Raw genomic sequence first — 17,599 nt, 5'->3', positions numbered from 1 at the left:
TAATGGGGGGCGGTTTGTAGGTTTGCAGCATTTGCAGCTTTGGTTACCTTGGTTACAGAGTTGCCGTGTCACCATTTATCTTACTACCCTTGACAGTTTTTAACTTTCTTCCAGAATTATTACAAATATATCACAGGTCAAACTTGTGAAAAATGGAAGAAAAAAAAAACGATATTAGAATATTCATTCCTGATTTCCAAGTTTTTATGAACTAGATGCTATTTCACTAAATGACATTCACTGACATTAACAGCCAAGCTATAGCGCTAACTTATACAAACCATTTTTTAAGCTTGCTACCCCCAGAGACTGGGCCGTGAGGAGGGTGAGCCGGAGATGCTCATCCTGAATGTAGCTTGTGGTGGTCATGGGGTAGAAGTTTGCCTGTAGTGGGAGTTTTGCCATCATCCTTCTCGGCTGGATCTGTAATGAGTCAGAATCAAGAGTCCAGCTCATTTAAAAGGTGTGAATGAAAAGATGTGGACAGCGAGCGCTAATGGTTTTAAAAACAACACAACAGATGGCTACAGGACTAGTTAATAAGCCACACTTTTTTATTTTAGAAAGAAAAAAAAATAAACTTTTTTTTCTATGGGAAGCTAAATCACAGAACTACACCAGATGTACTCCAACCCCCATCCATTAAAAAAAAAATAAAATAAATTTAAGCCCAAAAAGAACCTAACCTGAAAAATATCTTTGGAGGGAAAAACACTTTTCAGCAGCTAAGCACAGACTGAACTTCCTGTACCGACCAAGAACTGTTTTCAAATATACATTACAGTGTGTGTGTGTGTGTGTGTCTGTGTGTGCGTGTGTCTTCATTGGCGAACCATTTTTAAGGTAAATTTGCCCATATTGGCCATATGGGTGTAGTAAACGTCACTTGACAAAAGCAGATGGAATAAAATCTCACATTTAGTTGGTACTCACCTAGTCTCAGGGTCACATTATGGTACATTACCATAACACTGCATTACACAAATACAATATAAATAATACTATGCCTTCAAATAAAGTAACACCACAAATAATCCTGTTTTTACACAAATAACATTTTGAGGGATAGCCAGCATGGATTTAGGAGAGGTAGATCCTGTTTAACAAATCTACTTGAGTTCTTTGAGGAAGCTACAAGTGAAACTGATCACAAAAAGGCCTACGATGTGATCTACTTAGATTTCCAGAAGGTCTTTGATGTTGTCCCCCACAAACGGCTCTTGCTAAAGCTCAAAGCTGCTGGGATTTTAGGAACTGTGGCTAGGAACTGTGGATCGAAAACTGGTTAACTGACAAGAAGCAGCGAGTAGTTATTAGAAGCACAATGTCACAGTGGGCCTGCGTTCATAGTGGGGTACCGCAGGGTTCAATTTTAGGACCACTATTGTTCCTAATTTACATAAATGATATAGACACCAATATATACAGTAAACTGGAGAAATTTGCAGATGACACCAAGGTGGGTGGTGTAGCAGATACCGAACTTGCGGCTCAGCAGCTACAGCGGGATCTTGATTTAATTAGTGACTGGGCCGATACCTGGCAGATGAAATTTAACATAGACAAATATAAGGTACTCCATGTAGGGAGCAGAAATATAAAGTACAGGTATTTTATGGGACCTACTGAAATAAGGGTAGCTGATTATGAGAAAGACCTTTGTGTGTATGTTGATGCTTCCATGTCTCATTCTCGCCAGTGCGGGGAAGCAATAAAAAAGGCCAATAGGATGTTGGGGTATATCTCCAGGTGTGTGGAGTTTAAGTCAAGGGAGGTAATGCTAAGATTATACAATTCCTTGGTGAGACCTCACCTAGAATATTGTGTGCAGGTTTGGTCACCATATCTTAAAAAGGACATTGCGGCCTTAGAAAAGGTGCAGCGTAGGGCCACAAGAATGATTCCTGGTCTTAGAGGAATGTCATACGAGGAAAGCTTAGTTGAGCTAAATCTGTTCAGCCTCAAGCAAAGGAGACTGTGGGGGGACATGATCCAGGTCTATAAGATTCTAACAGGTTTGGATGCTGTTCAACCAAATAGTTACTTTAGCATTAGTTCAAATACAAGAACTCGTGGCCATAGGTGGAAATTAGGTTTTCAAACTGGATTTAAGGAAGCACTTCTTTACACAGCATGTAGTCAGAGTACGTAATAGTCTTCCTGATAACACAGTGCAAGCTGAATGTTTGGGTTCCTTTAAATCAGAGCCAGATAAGATTTTAACAACTCTGAGCTATTAGTTAAGTTCTCCCCAAGCGAGCTCGATGGGCCGAATGGCCTCCTCTCATTTGTATAGTTCTTATGTTATTATGTTCTTATCAGACCTGAAGGGCTATGTACAATAAGGTGCAGATAACTTGCTTGCACGGTCTAAGGGTTTTCCAGACTATTGACATAGTCAGCCCCGCTGATAAAGTGATGTTTCATTATACACCCTGAAATACATCTAAAATAACAAAACAACTGGGCCTATTAATCAGATAGACGCTTTTATCCTAAGCAATGCACACGTGTGGCTGATAATACATCAGCGGCATATGGCTGTCAATGAGCAACCGGTCCAGCTTGGGTGAAAAGGGGCCAGAGTTCCAGCAAACAGCCGAATGACAGGTACCTCCGAACAGCATTCTGATCGGGCTAATCCACACTAATCATGCTTCAGCAGCGGCGAGCACAGAGGCGGGCGCCAGGGGACAAAGACTTCGCCCGCGCTCATTCACAGGGGGTCCGGAAACAGGCATGAATGGGGAGGGGGACTAAAAAGAGCAAGAAAAAAGGCAAGAGGGTGGCAGGCAGCCATTTCTCAGGCTGCCCGTGGAAGTACGGGGGAGGCCCAGGTTTCCATTTTGACCAGTCATGGAGACAAGTAAAGGTATCAGTCGCAGCCGCACCAGGAATGTCGGGAGGTGGAAATGAGGATTGCCTTAAGGTGCGTCATTCAGCCGACGACGTCCTTTTTACGGTTTATACATCTTCAATAACCCCGAGAGCAATTTCCCATATTCAGGCAGCAGTTTTATGTAAATAAATGTGCCAAAATTAAAAGTACAGAAGTCTGGTCATTCCTCTCAATTACGGCAGGGTTCCCTCCAGTGGAGCACAGAGCGGGGGGGAACAAAATGTTTTGCGTTTTCAACTGACATACAGGTAGTAATTTCGCAAATTACATAACACACTTTTCAGCTGAGTTAAGCCCAGACAGACAAACGTAATTAATCAGCCTTGATGATGGGCATCAGTGTCTCCCTATCAGTACATTTAAAACCCCCATCTGTTTTTCAGATTTCAGTGGAAAAACAAACAAACAGCCTCTTTTGAACAAGTACAACAGTGTTCCCAGCAGAAGAGTGGGGAGAAAATGCATTATATATTAAAAAGAAAGTGAAACAATTATGCTGTATTTCACCAAACAATGCCTCTAAAATTACATCCCCCTCCATCACAGCTTAAAGTAGCTATTAAACTGTATCAGATTTATAATTTAATGTGTAGTAATGACTCACATTTACCCAGACCGTTACAATGAAACCACACAAAAGGGAGCCAAATCCCATTCAGACATGTTTTTACAACATACGTTGTATCATATTCACAATCCAAAAAACACCATGGACAGGACTATGTAAACTGACCGGGCAGTTAGAACTGCTAACGACATGGCTAAACTCGTTACATGGAAACAACTTAACCCATCTCTACTTTAATCTTGAAAATTAATCAGGACACAGAAATATTATGCACTGAACACCTTGAAACCTTAAACCTTAGAGATTACAACACAGATATTTCCCATAGATAAATTTTTAAAAACTGTTGATGACTAAAAATACACAGGTTAGTCAGTTGCATGGGATTAATTCATCTACTGCTGATCTACATCTGATCTTACTAGAATAGATCACACCTTTCTTTAGAAACTGAGATTTTGTCCAACTGTGTTTTCAGGCTGCTCAAGGACAGAGTGTTAAATTAGAAACATTAAGAGCACATGGGAAATCAAGACGAGTCAAAACTTCCACGGGTTCTTTTTTAATCTTGCTGCTTAAATCTAGAAGCAGTGGCACAAATGAGGAAAATACATTTGGGACTCCAGTATTATTGGTTTTTTTCATTTGCTGACAAGCCAGTACACAAGTGGGATACAGATTTACTGCGTGCACAGGTCGCTCACAAGCAGCACAGTTCCAGCGGACTGTAAACTCAGATGAACCTGCTCAGACGTACGTCACTTTGGACAAAAAAAAAAATCTGTGAAATAGGTAATTGTAGCGTGGCAGGCAAGAGGGATCAGGTGCGTCCCCTTAAATATATCAGGAATGCACAGAATCCCACAGGTGTGTTTAACTGGCTGAAAACCAGGCACAAAATTGTAACTTTACCCCGCATATGGATAAATGCCTCCCACCCTCCGATTGTACATTGTGGGACACATTTGACCCAGTTAAAGTGTGCATTGGTTCACCAAAATGGAACAATGGATGATTGGAAAAATGTTGCCTGGTCAGATGAGTCTCGATTTCTGCTGCGAGATCCAGATGGTAGGGTGAGAATTTGCCATAAACAGCATGAAAGCATGGATCCATCCTGCCTTGTATCAACAATTCAGGCTGGTAGTGGTGGGGCAATGGTGTGTGGGGATATTTTCTTAGCACGCTTTGGGGCCCCAGAGTATCAGTTTAGCATTGTTTAAACACCAGAGCCTACCTGAGTATTGTTGCTGACCATGTCCATTCCTTCATGACAACAGTGTACCCAGCAGAATTCTAACGGCTACTTCCAGCAGGATAAGCTCATATCATCTCAGACTGATTTCTTCAACATGACAATGAGTTCACCGTACTTATTTGGCCTCCACAGTCACCAGATCCCAATCCAAGAGAGCACCCACAGGATGTGGTGGAATGGGAGATTTGCATCATGAATGGGCAGCCAACAAGTCTGCAGCACCTGCGTGATGCTATCATGTCAACATGGACCAAAGTCCCTGAAGAATGCTTCAAGCACCTTGCTGAATCTATGACACAAAGAATTAAGGCAAAAGGGGGTCCAACCGGTTACTAGCAAAGTGTACCTAAGAAAGAAGCCAGTGAGTGAGTGAGTCTATATAATTATATATGAAGAGAGAGATGGTGAATGATGGGACCCCAATACTCTCTTACTAGCAGAACTGTAGACTACAGCTTAAGCCATATGAGAAAGCAGCTTTATAGGTATTTATGTCCGTTTCAAAAGGAATGATCCATCTATCCATCCAGCCATCCCCCCATCCCAGGGCTGCAGTGAGCTGGAAGGGGATTCCCAGGACCAGAGAGCATGAATCAATAGGGAATCTATAGGGAAAGAAACAGGAACACACCAAAAGGTGCCGGAATCCGTGACCTACCTGGTAACCATTAAGGTCTGTAAAGAATCGATCACTGCTGTTCAGGTCTGATGTTATCCTCATCGCGATTTCACGGTTAAACTCTCCGCGTATGTCCACCGTGTTGGAGATCTCCACAGACTGGCCTTCCACACCTACAAATTGACAGCAACAGCAACTGAGAGAGCCTGTGGAAGCAACCTGAAATGGCATCTCAATACTCCGAAGACTTGAGGAAGGACATGTATAGGAAATGGGTCAAGCACATCTCAAACCCCTTAGTGGTGTTTACAACAACTTACACCCTGATTGGCCACCCACATTAACTACACTGAATATTAAATAAACGTGTTCTGTATTTAGGAAATGATGAAGCATTAGGTTCTACTAACCAGCTAGCTAGCTACAATCATCTGGTTACTCGCTAGCTAGGTATTTCATGTTTGAAACATGGCGGGGGTTAAAGGCCTTGCTCAAAGGCCAAATGCTACTCGGACGAGCATGGGATTCAAACCAGCAACCTTCAGTCTGGCAGAGAGGCCTAACTTGCTGAAGCATTCTTCTTGGCCTCGGGCCATCTTTCACCGCTATCTAGGTCAAGAGATAGACCTACAATAGTTATCACAGATCTTTGGCTTCTGCCCCACCATCGATGCAGTTGAGAAGTGACAGCCCTCCCAAGGGAGACGATAGTGATCATCTTTCACAATGAGGCAGCCCGGCGCACACAAGCGAGTCACTTTAACATTAGGGTATTCGCCGGACGGTCAGTCGGTCAGATGGCTTGTATTGGGGAAAATATTCCCTGGTGTACTAATGACTGGGTATCCTGTCACGTCAAAGCCTCGGGACCACATCACTCACTCAGGGTAAGTCCCTTACGGAGCAGGCAATGTGATTAACGGGAAATGCTGCAGTAGTCGGACACTCATAAAAGCCAGTGACTTTTCTCCATCCATTTTCACTTCTGATTATTACAAAAAGTGAAACTGTCTTTGTCTTCGCAGTGTTTCATAGATAAAAAGCATTTGGGTTCTTTATTGACAAAGGCCTCATTTTGAGTCCTGATCATATCTGAACTTGTTGTTCTTCATGTACATTAAGCAGTGAGCAGGCAGTGAATGGCTCTGTGGGCTAAGCCTCAGTGCCTATGATTGGAAAGTTGCAGGTTCAAGCCATGGCCTTGGTAGAATAGTCACATGTCTGTGGTCCCTTGTGCAAGGCCCCTAACCCTCTGCCCCAGGGCAATGCACACTGGCGGACCCTGTACTGTGACCCCCAAGCTTGCTCTCACCTGTATGTGTCTAATGGAGAGCAAGATGGGGTAGGCAAAGAGAAGCATTGCAATGTAGTTGCACAAATGGCAAATAAAGGATCATTTATTTAGTCTAGTGTTTCCAAACCAGTCGTCGGGAATCCACATACAGTCCATGTTTTTGCTTCCTCCCAGCTCCGGCACTGTCTGGCAGGCAGCCATGAGGAAGTAAAAACATGGACCAGCTGTGAGTCCACAAGAACTGGACTAGGAAACCCAGCTGCGCTCACTATGGTGCCAGGATTGCAGGCAGCTAAACAACTCCCACCTTACAGCCAGCATGAACTAATATTTATGAAAGTGGACGTTTGGATTGATGGTAGTGGGTTGGGGGGTATCTGGGACACAACTGGGATCAACTTCTTGCCATTTCCAACTTGAAAGAATGAGGAAGCATAATCACTTCAGGCCATCCTGAACGCAGCTTAATCAAAGTTAGTGGTTCCTTGTTATATTACAATACAAAACGGCAAATGTCTATCAATGTCAGCAACTGCAGGCCACAAACAAAACCTGCATGTAAAATCTTATAAGGTGAGGAGTAAGAAGAGCAAATACTGAAAATTCCACTAAAAAACCCATCCTGACATCAAAATGTACATCAAAAAGTACAAGAGTTGTATGATAATGTTGCATAAACAAACTCTTATTTCTGACCGACATTATGCTAGCTAGATAAAATCCCAATGCTTAATTTAAAACTTAGTTAAATAATGCAATTACTGAGACGAGTGAACGACAGAAACGGTGATTGAAAGATCCGCTCCTGGGCCTTTCTACAGTTCCATAATTTCGGTTTAGTTGCCATGGCAACAGGTCAAGGGCCACGCCCTCTTTAGTTTCCAGGCGCAGGTGGCGCCTGTAACATTAAAGCGGCCTCATTGTCCTCGATCAGCCCGCCCCCCCCCTCCCCCCAACCACGTGCCAACCTCTCTAAATGGAGCAAGCACGGGCAGCCCTATCAGATGGCCCCGCCTCTAGTCATTCAGCACACCCCTGCACACAAGACGCAGACAGGCGCCTGCCGGCACGGAAACCTCAGCCACGACCGCCACCGTGCTGATGGAAAGTGCTGTCACGGCCCCCCGCACTGTGGGCCACACAATACGCATACAGAGCACAGAGTTTCAGGAGAGTATCCCGTTTCACTGGGTTATTCCCCAGAGATAGGAAACTCCAGATCCCCGGTGGCCAGCGCCTACAGGTTCCTGGAGCCTTACACCGAAGCCATCATAACGTTAGTGTGTAGTGTGTGCCTCAATATTGACTGACTGAGCAGTTGTGCCCAGCTGGGGGCCCCCAAGGACCGAAAATCTCTGGCTTTGGTTGATATATTTACACACATTTACAAACATGCTATAACGTTTGTGAAGGCATTATAATGTTCCCTATTTCTGCATAAATATGACCTCAATCATGCAAGTCTTAAAACTAGATAAAAAGTACCCAATTAAATAAATGACACAAAAACAATTACAGTTATTGCTACACAAGGGGGTCACTGACAGCAATTACTTGACAGTTCATGTACTTTCACACAAATATGAAACACTGGATCATTTTCCACACTAAATCAAGTTACAAGTATGATTATTTTGTGCCATTTGTTTTACTTTTTCGATTTATTTATACAAAAATAGAGAAAACTCAAACTTTGTAGCACCAGTGTACATTTAGGTCCAAAGGTGATGTTTTCTTTCAAAGCGCCTTGAATTTAACCCCTTCGGAAATGTACGGTGCTCAAGCACACTACAGCAAAACCACTCTTGGGACTAGAACCAGCAACATTCAGGGTTCAAGATATTATTCATCGTGCTACCAGCATTACAATTCAGCCTCACTGCTACACCAGACCCCGCTGGATGGTGCACTCTCCACCACAGGACTGGTAAATTTTCCATGAGGAGCCAAAGGCTGGAAATCAACTGCTTCCATTCCAAAATGGATCACGCACCTCTTGAAACAACGTCAGGAATAGTGTTCAGTCCCACTAGAACTTTACCACGTCACATCACCATAGAGACCGCGTTTGGCTTCCTGGGGCCAGTGTGCCACATGGTAACAGAACAGACAATGGGGCACATGCTAATGCAACATCTTTGATGTCTTCAAGTTTCAGCTGAAAGTCAATGTGCAACCTTCGACAGGATGCGCAGTCATCTATCCATCCAACCATCCATGGTTATACACTCATCCTCAGGACAGTTCAAGCACACAAGTACTGCAGTTGAGTTAATGAAAACATACTGTACAGACACGACACATACAGCCAGCTGTAGAGCCCAGGTTATTTTAGAGTCTGGTTTTTAGAATTTCCAGACCATTCCAGGAAATGCCCCAGCCATGTTTTCAGACAGTGATTAAAAAGTCACCTTGTATGTTATAGAGGCGGAGACTGTGAGTCACATGTTCGAACACGGTCGTCACTTCAGAGAAGATGGCTCCTCTGGTCACCCTTATCACAGGAGGGCGCTTGGGAGAGTATTCCTGAAGGGACAGAGCAAGACAGCAAGTCAAAGCTGCAGAGGAAGCTCAACACTATCTTTTACAACTGGGTGGCACAGGGAAATTAGCAAGGCAAATTATCCATGCACCCATCCAACCACAATTCCATCCATCCATCAAGCTGCTACAACACTGCCAATTGCTTCAGACAGCGTGGCAGTGAGCCTGGACCCCAACAAGCAGGAAGCAGAGGGCGAGGTCAAGGTGAGAGCAGCTTCACAAAGACGGCGTCATACAGCCATGGTGAGCAAAGGCCGCTCACTGCCAGAGCCTGATTACCTTGGCCTCACCATCGGGCAGAAACAGGTAGGCTCCGCTCTTATCCCTGTTGCTGGTGGTTCCATACCACACAAAGGCCAGTCTCACCTCCTGTTTGACACCACCTTCCTTGGACTGCAGCCTCTGAAAGATATGGGAGTCAAATGATAAAGCTTTCACATGAAAACCGCTCAGGCGGCCTTTCCCACATATGAACTTTCTACCAAAGGAGACTCTTGGTTGTAGCTACAAACACACATATGCTTTATGCAGCTGACTGTGCTAAATATAGCAGAAGAAAATGAAGCAGTTAGTGTCCAGCCAGCAGAGTTTGGCACATTTCGAGTGCAATTTGTCCTCTCAGTCCAGTAATTTATTCAGTAACAGATCTACACTGTAGTTTGTAGAAAAGGAGAATAAGGCACCATTATCCCCCATAACAGCAGGGTATGAGATCCACACATCTTTTGTTTTTAATATCATATTAGGAATTAAAAAATGAGGAGTTTTGAGGTCACCTCCATCAAACCCGACATTGAGGAGCACCAAATCTTCAGGAAGGAGTTCTCGATTGTGAACGTTGTGGAGTCTCCCGGCAGCACATTGACCCTGAACTGCCCAGTGCCTGCCACAGACATGTCGCCACCCTGCTGGTAGAAGGTGTAGCTGGCTGGCGCAGTCCTGACCTCAGGTGCTTCACTGAGGTGGTACAGCGACAGGCCCAATGGAGATGTGTGGGCCACGAAGGAGAGCTGGGCACAGGGGGAAGAGGTAGATCATGACTGAGTGAGGGAGCAAAACCCCCAGCAACTGTTCAGGGGAGGGTGGGGGTTAAACAACCTTTATATCAATACAATGAATATTTTCTGAATGAATATTAATGCGTGCAGTTTCTGTAAGTATTTATTTAATGCTATAGTGATTGTTGTGTTGTACGCATTCATGTTGTTTATGGTTATACAGAGGCAGTTAGTAAAAATCTGTTGTACTTGTGTAAAACACTTGCACAATAACATATAAAAATCCTTTATGCTTAAAAGAATAACCCAAACATGGCTGATCAATGCTGCCTATATGACTGTACCTACTGTGTATGCCTGGAAGCTGCATCTATTTAATTGAGCCCATCCGTAGGCCGGGACGCAGTGGATGACGATCAGCTCACCTGGTAGGCCTCGCTGGAGGCCTGGGTGGGTTCCTCCCACACTGCGCTGACCTGAGCAGTGACTGCGTGCCCAGCGGCCGTCTGGACTCGCACCTGTGGGGTGTTCACGTAAACGGTGACCACGGTCAAGCGTTCCTGCTCTGTGGGGTTGTAGACGACCAAGACCCTGAGGCAGACAGGGACACACTTCAGAACAATGGCATTCAGAGCTTGCAAATAAAAGAAATGAAAAGAAATCCACACAGACAACCATTTGCTGTCATGACACCAGACAGACGAGGTTTTCGGGTAAATCCAGGACACCATCTAAGCTAACAATCATACAAGTTTCCAGTCAGACATTTACATGCACAAGGCCGACATACAGGCAGGTTTGCCCCCTGGATCTGAGGGGAATAAAATTTACCTTGAGATGTCACTCAGCTTCAGGACAGTCTTGCGAGGCAAAGCGTCTTGAGCCGGCTGAATGTCATCCTACACATCCCCAGCACACATTAGCCAAGAGTTAATTTTATGTCATTTTATACTTTTTAAACACACAACAGCTAAGGCTATTTTCAGGTAAACATGAAAATAATGTCTTAAGGTGCAAACGTGTAAGCCAGATGTGTAGTAACCATCGTATATGCGTTGGGAGAGGTGGGGTCAACATCCTTCTGACCAATCAGATTTGACAATTCAAAAACATGCAACACTTTGGTGGAACTAGGGTTGCAAAATTCCCGGAATTTTCAAAGATGGAAACTTTCCATGGGAATTAACGGGAATTAATGGGAATAAACAGGAATTAACGGGAATAAACTGGGAATTTTCAAAATTGAAGGTTGGCTCTTCTTAGGGAACTTAAATATAGTTGAGCAAAGTATATTTTAGCATAATATTGACAAAAACAAACAAATGCAATTCAAATACACTTGAATATCCATGCCATTCCTTAATCACATGTACAGAGCACATGCTTGCTGCATGGCTATTGAGACCACCTACTGGCACTGTGCATGCCTCCATCACATGTACACATGGACCACACTTTTGAGCCTGAAGGACAAAGAGTATTGAAGGCACACATTTGAGCCTGTGGACTTAACAAGTGAGGTAAGTTTTGATGATATTATGGGAAAATATATTCATTAAATGTTTAAATTGTGAATATCACATAAAATGTATTAATCTGGTAGATAGCAATCTGATAAGATGCTAAATAAAATGCTAGCATCTGTTAGATGCTAAATAAGCCATAGCTAGTATAACATAAAGAAGATGCTAGCTTCCTCATTTGGCTGTTTTGTTTTGAAGATCATTCCAGGGGCTCGTTCTTCGTACGTCGCTAACTCAGTTAGCTGGATTTGATTGTTGACGATTTGGCATGATCTTGGATTGTTTGGTTCTTCGAAGCTCATCCTGGACTTGCTGTCATAGCAACAGGTGCGCAAGCTTAAACCTGCTCGGGAGCAGGCTTATTTCATGTAAACAGGGTTTAGGCTGCGCTCCTGGCGGGTTATGATTGGTTGAAATGGCGAGGTCACATGTGATTGGTTAAAGAGCACGACTGATTATATTTATGCTTGGAAATAATATATTCCCAGTTAGTTCTCCTAAATTCCCATTAATTTCCATAATTCCCATTATTTCCATGGAAAGTTTCCAATATGGAATATTTCCAAAATTCCCAAGCTTAACTTACCATGGAAATTTACCGGAAACTTTCCGGAAATTTACCGGAAATTTTCCGCCCCTTTGCAACCCTAGGTGGAACCAACCTTAGTACTGCATCACATCAGATTGAAATGAAAATCAGTAGTATTGCCCATCCCTACTGTTTACTTCTGTGTAGGGTGACCTGTGGTCTGTACTACAAAGCGGGGTTAGTGGCTTATCGGGGTAACTTGTCAGATTTAAGGTAGTCTGGGCAAAATGTAAGTAAACGAATATTAAGTCCATTTAAACTGTGGTACCTTAAATCCGACAAGTTACCCTGATAAGCCAGTAACCCCGCTTCGTAGTATAGACCACAGGTGACCATTCAGACAATAAGTGGCTGCAAATAGTGGGATCCAATCAGGGAAGGGCCATGTGACCAGTACGGACCAATTAGGGTACTTTTGCAGTCTGATTTCATAAGTCTGTTTTCATTCGTCCACACTGCAACACTAAAATGTTTTCAGAAGCTTGTTGTGAGAGTGTTTACAAAAGTAGTGTCCGCATTTAAAGGAAAACATAGCAGTGTAGACGTAACATAAGCACATGGACACATTTCCTGTGCATATTTAACTGTTAAACCCTGTGGGAGTTTTACACAGAACCCAAGGTGCTGTTCCTCTTTGAGCCGATAGTTACCATTTGAAGGAATGGCACGGATGGCTGATGGCTGTACTCCCCTTTGTTCTTCAGCACCAGCCAATGGGCCGAGTTCACCATTATGTGCTTCAGATTCAGGATGGAGTGAAACAGCCTGAAGGAAAAAAGGGTGGGGAGGGGGTTGAGAAACCTGTACAGTCCCATGTGCATGAAATATTTGCATATTATCAGACGAGAGACACAAGCAGAGAAACTGCCAAGGCCCCAACCGTACTGGCTGTACGGCAGCTCAGATTGAGCCACTGATTAAAAAAAGAATAAAATGTCTGGCAGTTTCTGCTGAGGAAAAAAAGAAAAGAAAATGTCTTTAGCTTGAGGCCACTGGAGAGACATAGCACTGTTTAGCTCTAGCTTTTAGCATCAAGGCGACATCAATGGGCATACAGCATGGAAACAGCTAACATCGCAGAACACATGAATACACAAAAATCACCTACCGGCCAACATTAGATTCAAGGCAAGCCAAAATGGTTCTCTTTAATTACTCTCTAGGGGTAAAAGTAAGTTCATTAGAGCCTCTACGGAAAGAAATGAGCTCAGCAGGAAGGAGGATCTCATCAACGTGACAAAGTTGCAATGGGGATGATGGAAGGGATGGGGTCGAACGGACCCAAAGGCGTCGTCGAGGGCACACCCATCGCTAAAATGACCAAACGAGGCGGTTTAAGTAGCCGTTTGATCCCCAGCGTGTCCCAATTTAAAAATCGATAATCTCATTAATTGCACTTCATTAGGCCACCCTGCACAGTGGGCCGGTCTCGACTGGGACTCCGCGCCCCTCATTAAACCCTCGACATGCCTCATTAAACAGGCAATGAATCCCAACTGACCCAACAAAGACAGGAATGCCAATCTGAAAGAAGAAATTCGGCATTTCAAGCAGCTGCAAAGTTAATACACGCGGCTTAATGAGTGGCTGATTGAACGGGCTGGGAAGAGGTTCATTTCGCTATATATTCAAATACTAAGAGGTGTTTGCGGATTTAACTGCTCGTATTGGTGGTGGGAACATTAGTTAATTCAACTATGAAAATTCACTTTCAAACATAGACTTCCATTAAAAAAATAAAAATACAGTGGTACCGAAGTTCTCAAACTCATTAGAACTCAAATTTCTTAAAAGTCAAACCAACCAGTTCGAATTTTTTTTTTTTTACCTAGAACGCAATCTGAATCTCTTAAGTCGAACCATGAAAGCAGACCTAAGATAACTTGTACACATGGAGAAATGAGTCACGCGGCACGTCTCTCAGCGTAAACAAAGGGTAACGCTTCAGTCTCAGCCTCACATTCACTGTGATAGCATCGTGCATGTTTACACTAGCTGAATACATATATTTAAAATACATTTAAACCCAGTAAAAATACATTTAGACAATGATAGACAGTAACAGTAATTATTATATAATAAAATACATTTAAAAATAAAGATTTCTTATTATTTTAATATTATTAATAATAAACCATTAATATATTTAATTATAATAATATTGTCGTGCTGAGAGGGGACGGAACGGAGACAAAAGGTGCAGACATCAGGGTATTGGGGAATACGGGGTTTAATTACAGGTAAGGCAGGCAAAACGCAGATGGACAATACAATGACCGGACTGGGGAAACAAACTGAAACATGGACTAAATACAGAGGGCTAATGAAAACAACCAGAAACAGCTGATCACACGGGGATCCCACACAGGGTTAACGAGGGGGCGTGGCACACGGAAGGAGCAGAGATCGGGGCAGGACATATTGTTTTGGTTTTTTTTTACTTTACACATTGTTTGGATACATTTATTTTCTTACTTTACAAATTACTGTTTTGATAAATGTGCTTAGATGTGTTTAGTACAGTATATGTTCTTCTTGTTTTATCCTGTTCAAACCAATTACTTGGTTTTCCATTATTTCTTATGGGGAAAATTTGATCAGAACTTGAACTTTTTAGGATTCAAACCCGAGTTCTGAAAAGATTAAGTTTGAGTTCCGAGGTACCACTGTATATAAATATCACATGTAAACATCCAAGCACAAATTATCTTCATCAGTAGGACACAAGTTCATTCTTCGGCCCAAGAGCAGTAGGCTAAGGACAGCTAATTAAACATCAAGATGACAGAACTTGCCATCAGCTTAACGGTGCACCAAAACTGCAAAACCAAAACAGACAAAGCTGAAAATGTCATTATTAAAACAAACCCAGGGGATCTGTGGTCAGATATTAACCAAGATCATCTAACAAGAAGCTATGGATAGTCTGTGCTCTACAGAGAGAATTGGCAGAGTAAACGTGCTGCTTCACGCTGCTCTCGGCCTTTGAGGCGCATGTGCAACAACAGGCTGATTAACAAGCATATTAGGAGTTGCTGGTCTCCAAGCCTCCTTCAGAGACCATGATTGCGTTACATTGGCTTTTTTGGTTGCCCTTCCTTTCTCAGGAAGCCACCGCTTCACTCTGTACTTATTTAAAAAGCAAAAAGATGATCCCTTCAAAGGCGTGGGTGTCTTATACAACCAGGCCATTGAATTAAGGGAAGAAAAAAAAACAGGCTGCAGGAAATATTCTCTTAGTATATTTTTATACATCCTGAAAAAGATGAGTCTCTTCATATTTGACATGAGGAAACCAATGTTTGAGTATCAAAACACATTTGAAAGCTGGTGTGAACATGAACGATACAATTCACAAATTTCAGCCTTATATTAAATTGTATATTTACTGCCCAGTCAAAAGTCACTGAATGGCCGGGTTACACCTCCATCCATCATCAATAGATTTTTTTTTTCTTCCCTGTTGGCATGGGCATATTCTAGGACAATAATGCCAAGACTCAATGGGTTCAAATTGTGGTTCAGGGAGCATGAGGAATCATTTTCACATATGACTTGGTCACCACAGAGTTGTGCCTTAACCTCATTGAAGGTCTTTGGGATCTCCTGAAGGAGGCTTTATGGAGTGATTCAACTCACTTGTCAATACAGTATCTCAGTGAGAAATGAATGCAAATCTGAATGAAAATAAAGGGTGAGATGTTGCATAAGCTTGTAGAAACAATGCCATGACAAATGTGTGCCATAATCAAAGCTAAAGGCGGTCCAATAAAAATTCAAATGGTGACATTTTTTGGCCGGGCAGTGTATTTCGTACATCTAGTTTATTTGACTCTGTAAGAAGTTAATTGTCAGCATCTTGATTTAATACAGGATATATAGATTGTTAACGTATCACTAACAGGTTCCAAGGCAGCATGACAGCCAGACTGACTGTCTGTCTGTCCGTCCGTCCGTCCATCCATCTGTCCCAGCATGGCCGTCGCGTGATGTCAGGTCCACAGCTTTCCTACTGGGGTTTGTGTTTCTTGACTGCTGTGGGCCTGAAAGCCTGCGATGTTCTCCCAATGCACAGTTAATGTTCAAGCCATAACCTTAGGTCACATCTACTTAATAAATACTCCTATTGACCATCCATCTTCGGACTCCTTATCCTGGTCCGGTCACGGGGGCCTGGAGCCTATCCCATGCTGGGGGACACCCAGGACGGCATGCAAATCCATCACAGGGCACAGATACAGACACACACAGAGCAAGGGAGGTGGGGGTTATCCACTTGGCCACCCACTTCCAAATAATGCTAATCATGCCTACCCAGTATATAGGGTAGTGTGTGGGTAATTGAGGGTTTTTCTGGGTGACCTGAAGGTTGTGGGTTCAAATTCTGTGGTCAGATAATAGTTTTATTGCCCTTAGGATCATTGAGCAAGGCTCCTAAACCCCTCTGAAATACCCCAGGGGCACTGGATTCAATTCAGTATCAATTGAAACTATGGGGTATGACTGCTTTATTATACTGGTCTGTTTGTTTATTGTTTGTTTATCAGATGCTTTATTGTTTCTAATGTGTATACTGTTTTGATGTGACACTGGAGAGGATGCACCTTTAAATTTTGTCGCTGTGGAAACAACAATGACAATAAAGCATCTGAATCTGGATAAACAGCTGACCCTGCACTCATACCTCAAGCTGCACTCTTACCTGTATACATGTGTGTGTCTTATGGGAAAAGTAAGAAATCCTATGCAGTCATACCAAAGGCAAATGAAGTTTCATTTCATTTCATTTCATTTCATTTAAAATGCTCAACATACACAGCACCCAAAAATATGAGTAGGCCTGCCACGTCAGGCTGCTGCATTTGTCCAGACACCAACTTTTCGGTATTATACAGCCACAATTTGATAAGCAGACAAGCAGATTGCATAAAATATTAGTAATCTTTATATATTCAATGTATCCTTATAATATTCAATTAGTGGAGCATGGCACAAACCTGTTTTGGTAAATCAAGGAAGCAATAAGCGGAAGTGGAGGTAAAGGAAAGGACAGCTGAACAACCACAACATCTTTTGAAAGGGAAGATATTGTGGATAAACAAGGTAAAAGGACATCAGTGGTGTGGCGGTGCTTTTTGCAGTTTAAAGTTGCACGTTTATTAAACATAAGGATACATCAAATTTATACTGATTAACTTTTGGACTACACAATATGCCTCCCATTAACATTTAAGGAGTGCTACTAATCTGCTTACCAAATAGTGGCTGTACATAAATGTCCATATAGTTCCGGAAAACTGGTGTCCT

The 17,599-nt window shown here is 42.8% G+C and overlaps 1 protein-coding gene across 2 annotated transcripts in view; it reads right to left on the bottom strand.

The window, feature by feature from the left end:
- man2a1 (mannosidase, alpha, class 2A, member 1) overlaps positions 1–17,599 on the bottom strand; it is a 69,381-nt gene that overhangs the window by 11,616 nt on the left and 40,166 nt on the right. For both annotated transcript variants that reach the window (XM_072714879.1, XM_072714878.1), the window contains exons 12-19: positions 12,943–13,057; positions 11,012–11,079; positions 10,606–10,771; positions 9,959–10,192; positions 9,462–9,584; positions 9,050–9,164; positions 5,384–5,517; positions 282–423 (exon numbers count right to left, since the gene is read on the bottom strand). In XM_072714879.1, coding sequence (XP_072570980.1) covers positions 282–423; positions 5,384–5,517; positions 9,050–9,164; positions 9,462–9,584; positions 9,959–10,192; positions 10,606–10,771; positions 11,012–11,079; positions 12,943–13,057 — 1,097 coding nt within the window. The remainder of the gene's footprint in view (positions 1–281; positions 424–5,383; positions 5,518–9,049; positions 9,165–9,461; positions 9,585–9,958; positions 10,193–10,605; positions 10,772–11,011; positions 11,080–12,942; positions 13,058–17,599) is intronic.

This window comes from Paramormyrops kingsleyae, chromosome 7, assembly GCF_048594095.1.
Source record: "Paramormyrops kingsleyae isolate MSU_618 chromosome 7, PKINGS_0.4, whole genome shotgun sequence".
Classification (NCBI taxonomy): Eukaryota; Metazoa; Chordata; class Actinopteri; order Osteoglossiformes; family Mormyridae; genus Paramormyrops; species Paramormyrops kingsleyae.
The sequence above is the reverse complement of the archived record's forward strand: the minus strand, read 5'-3'. Positions and strand labels throughout refer to the sequence as shown.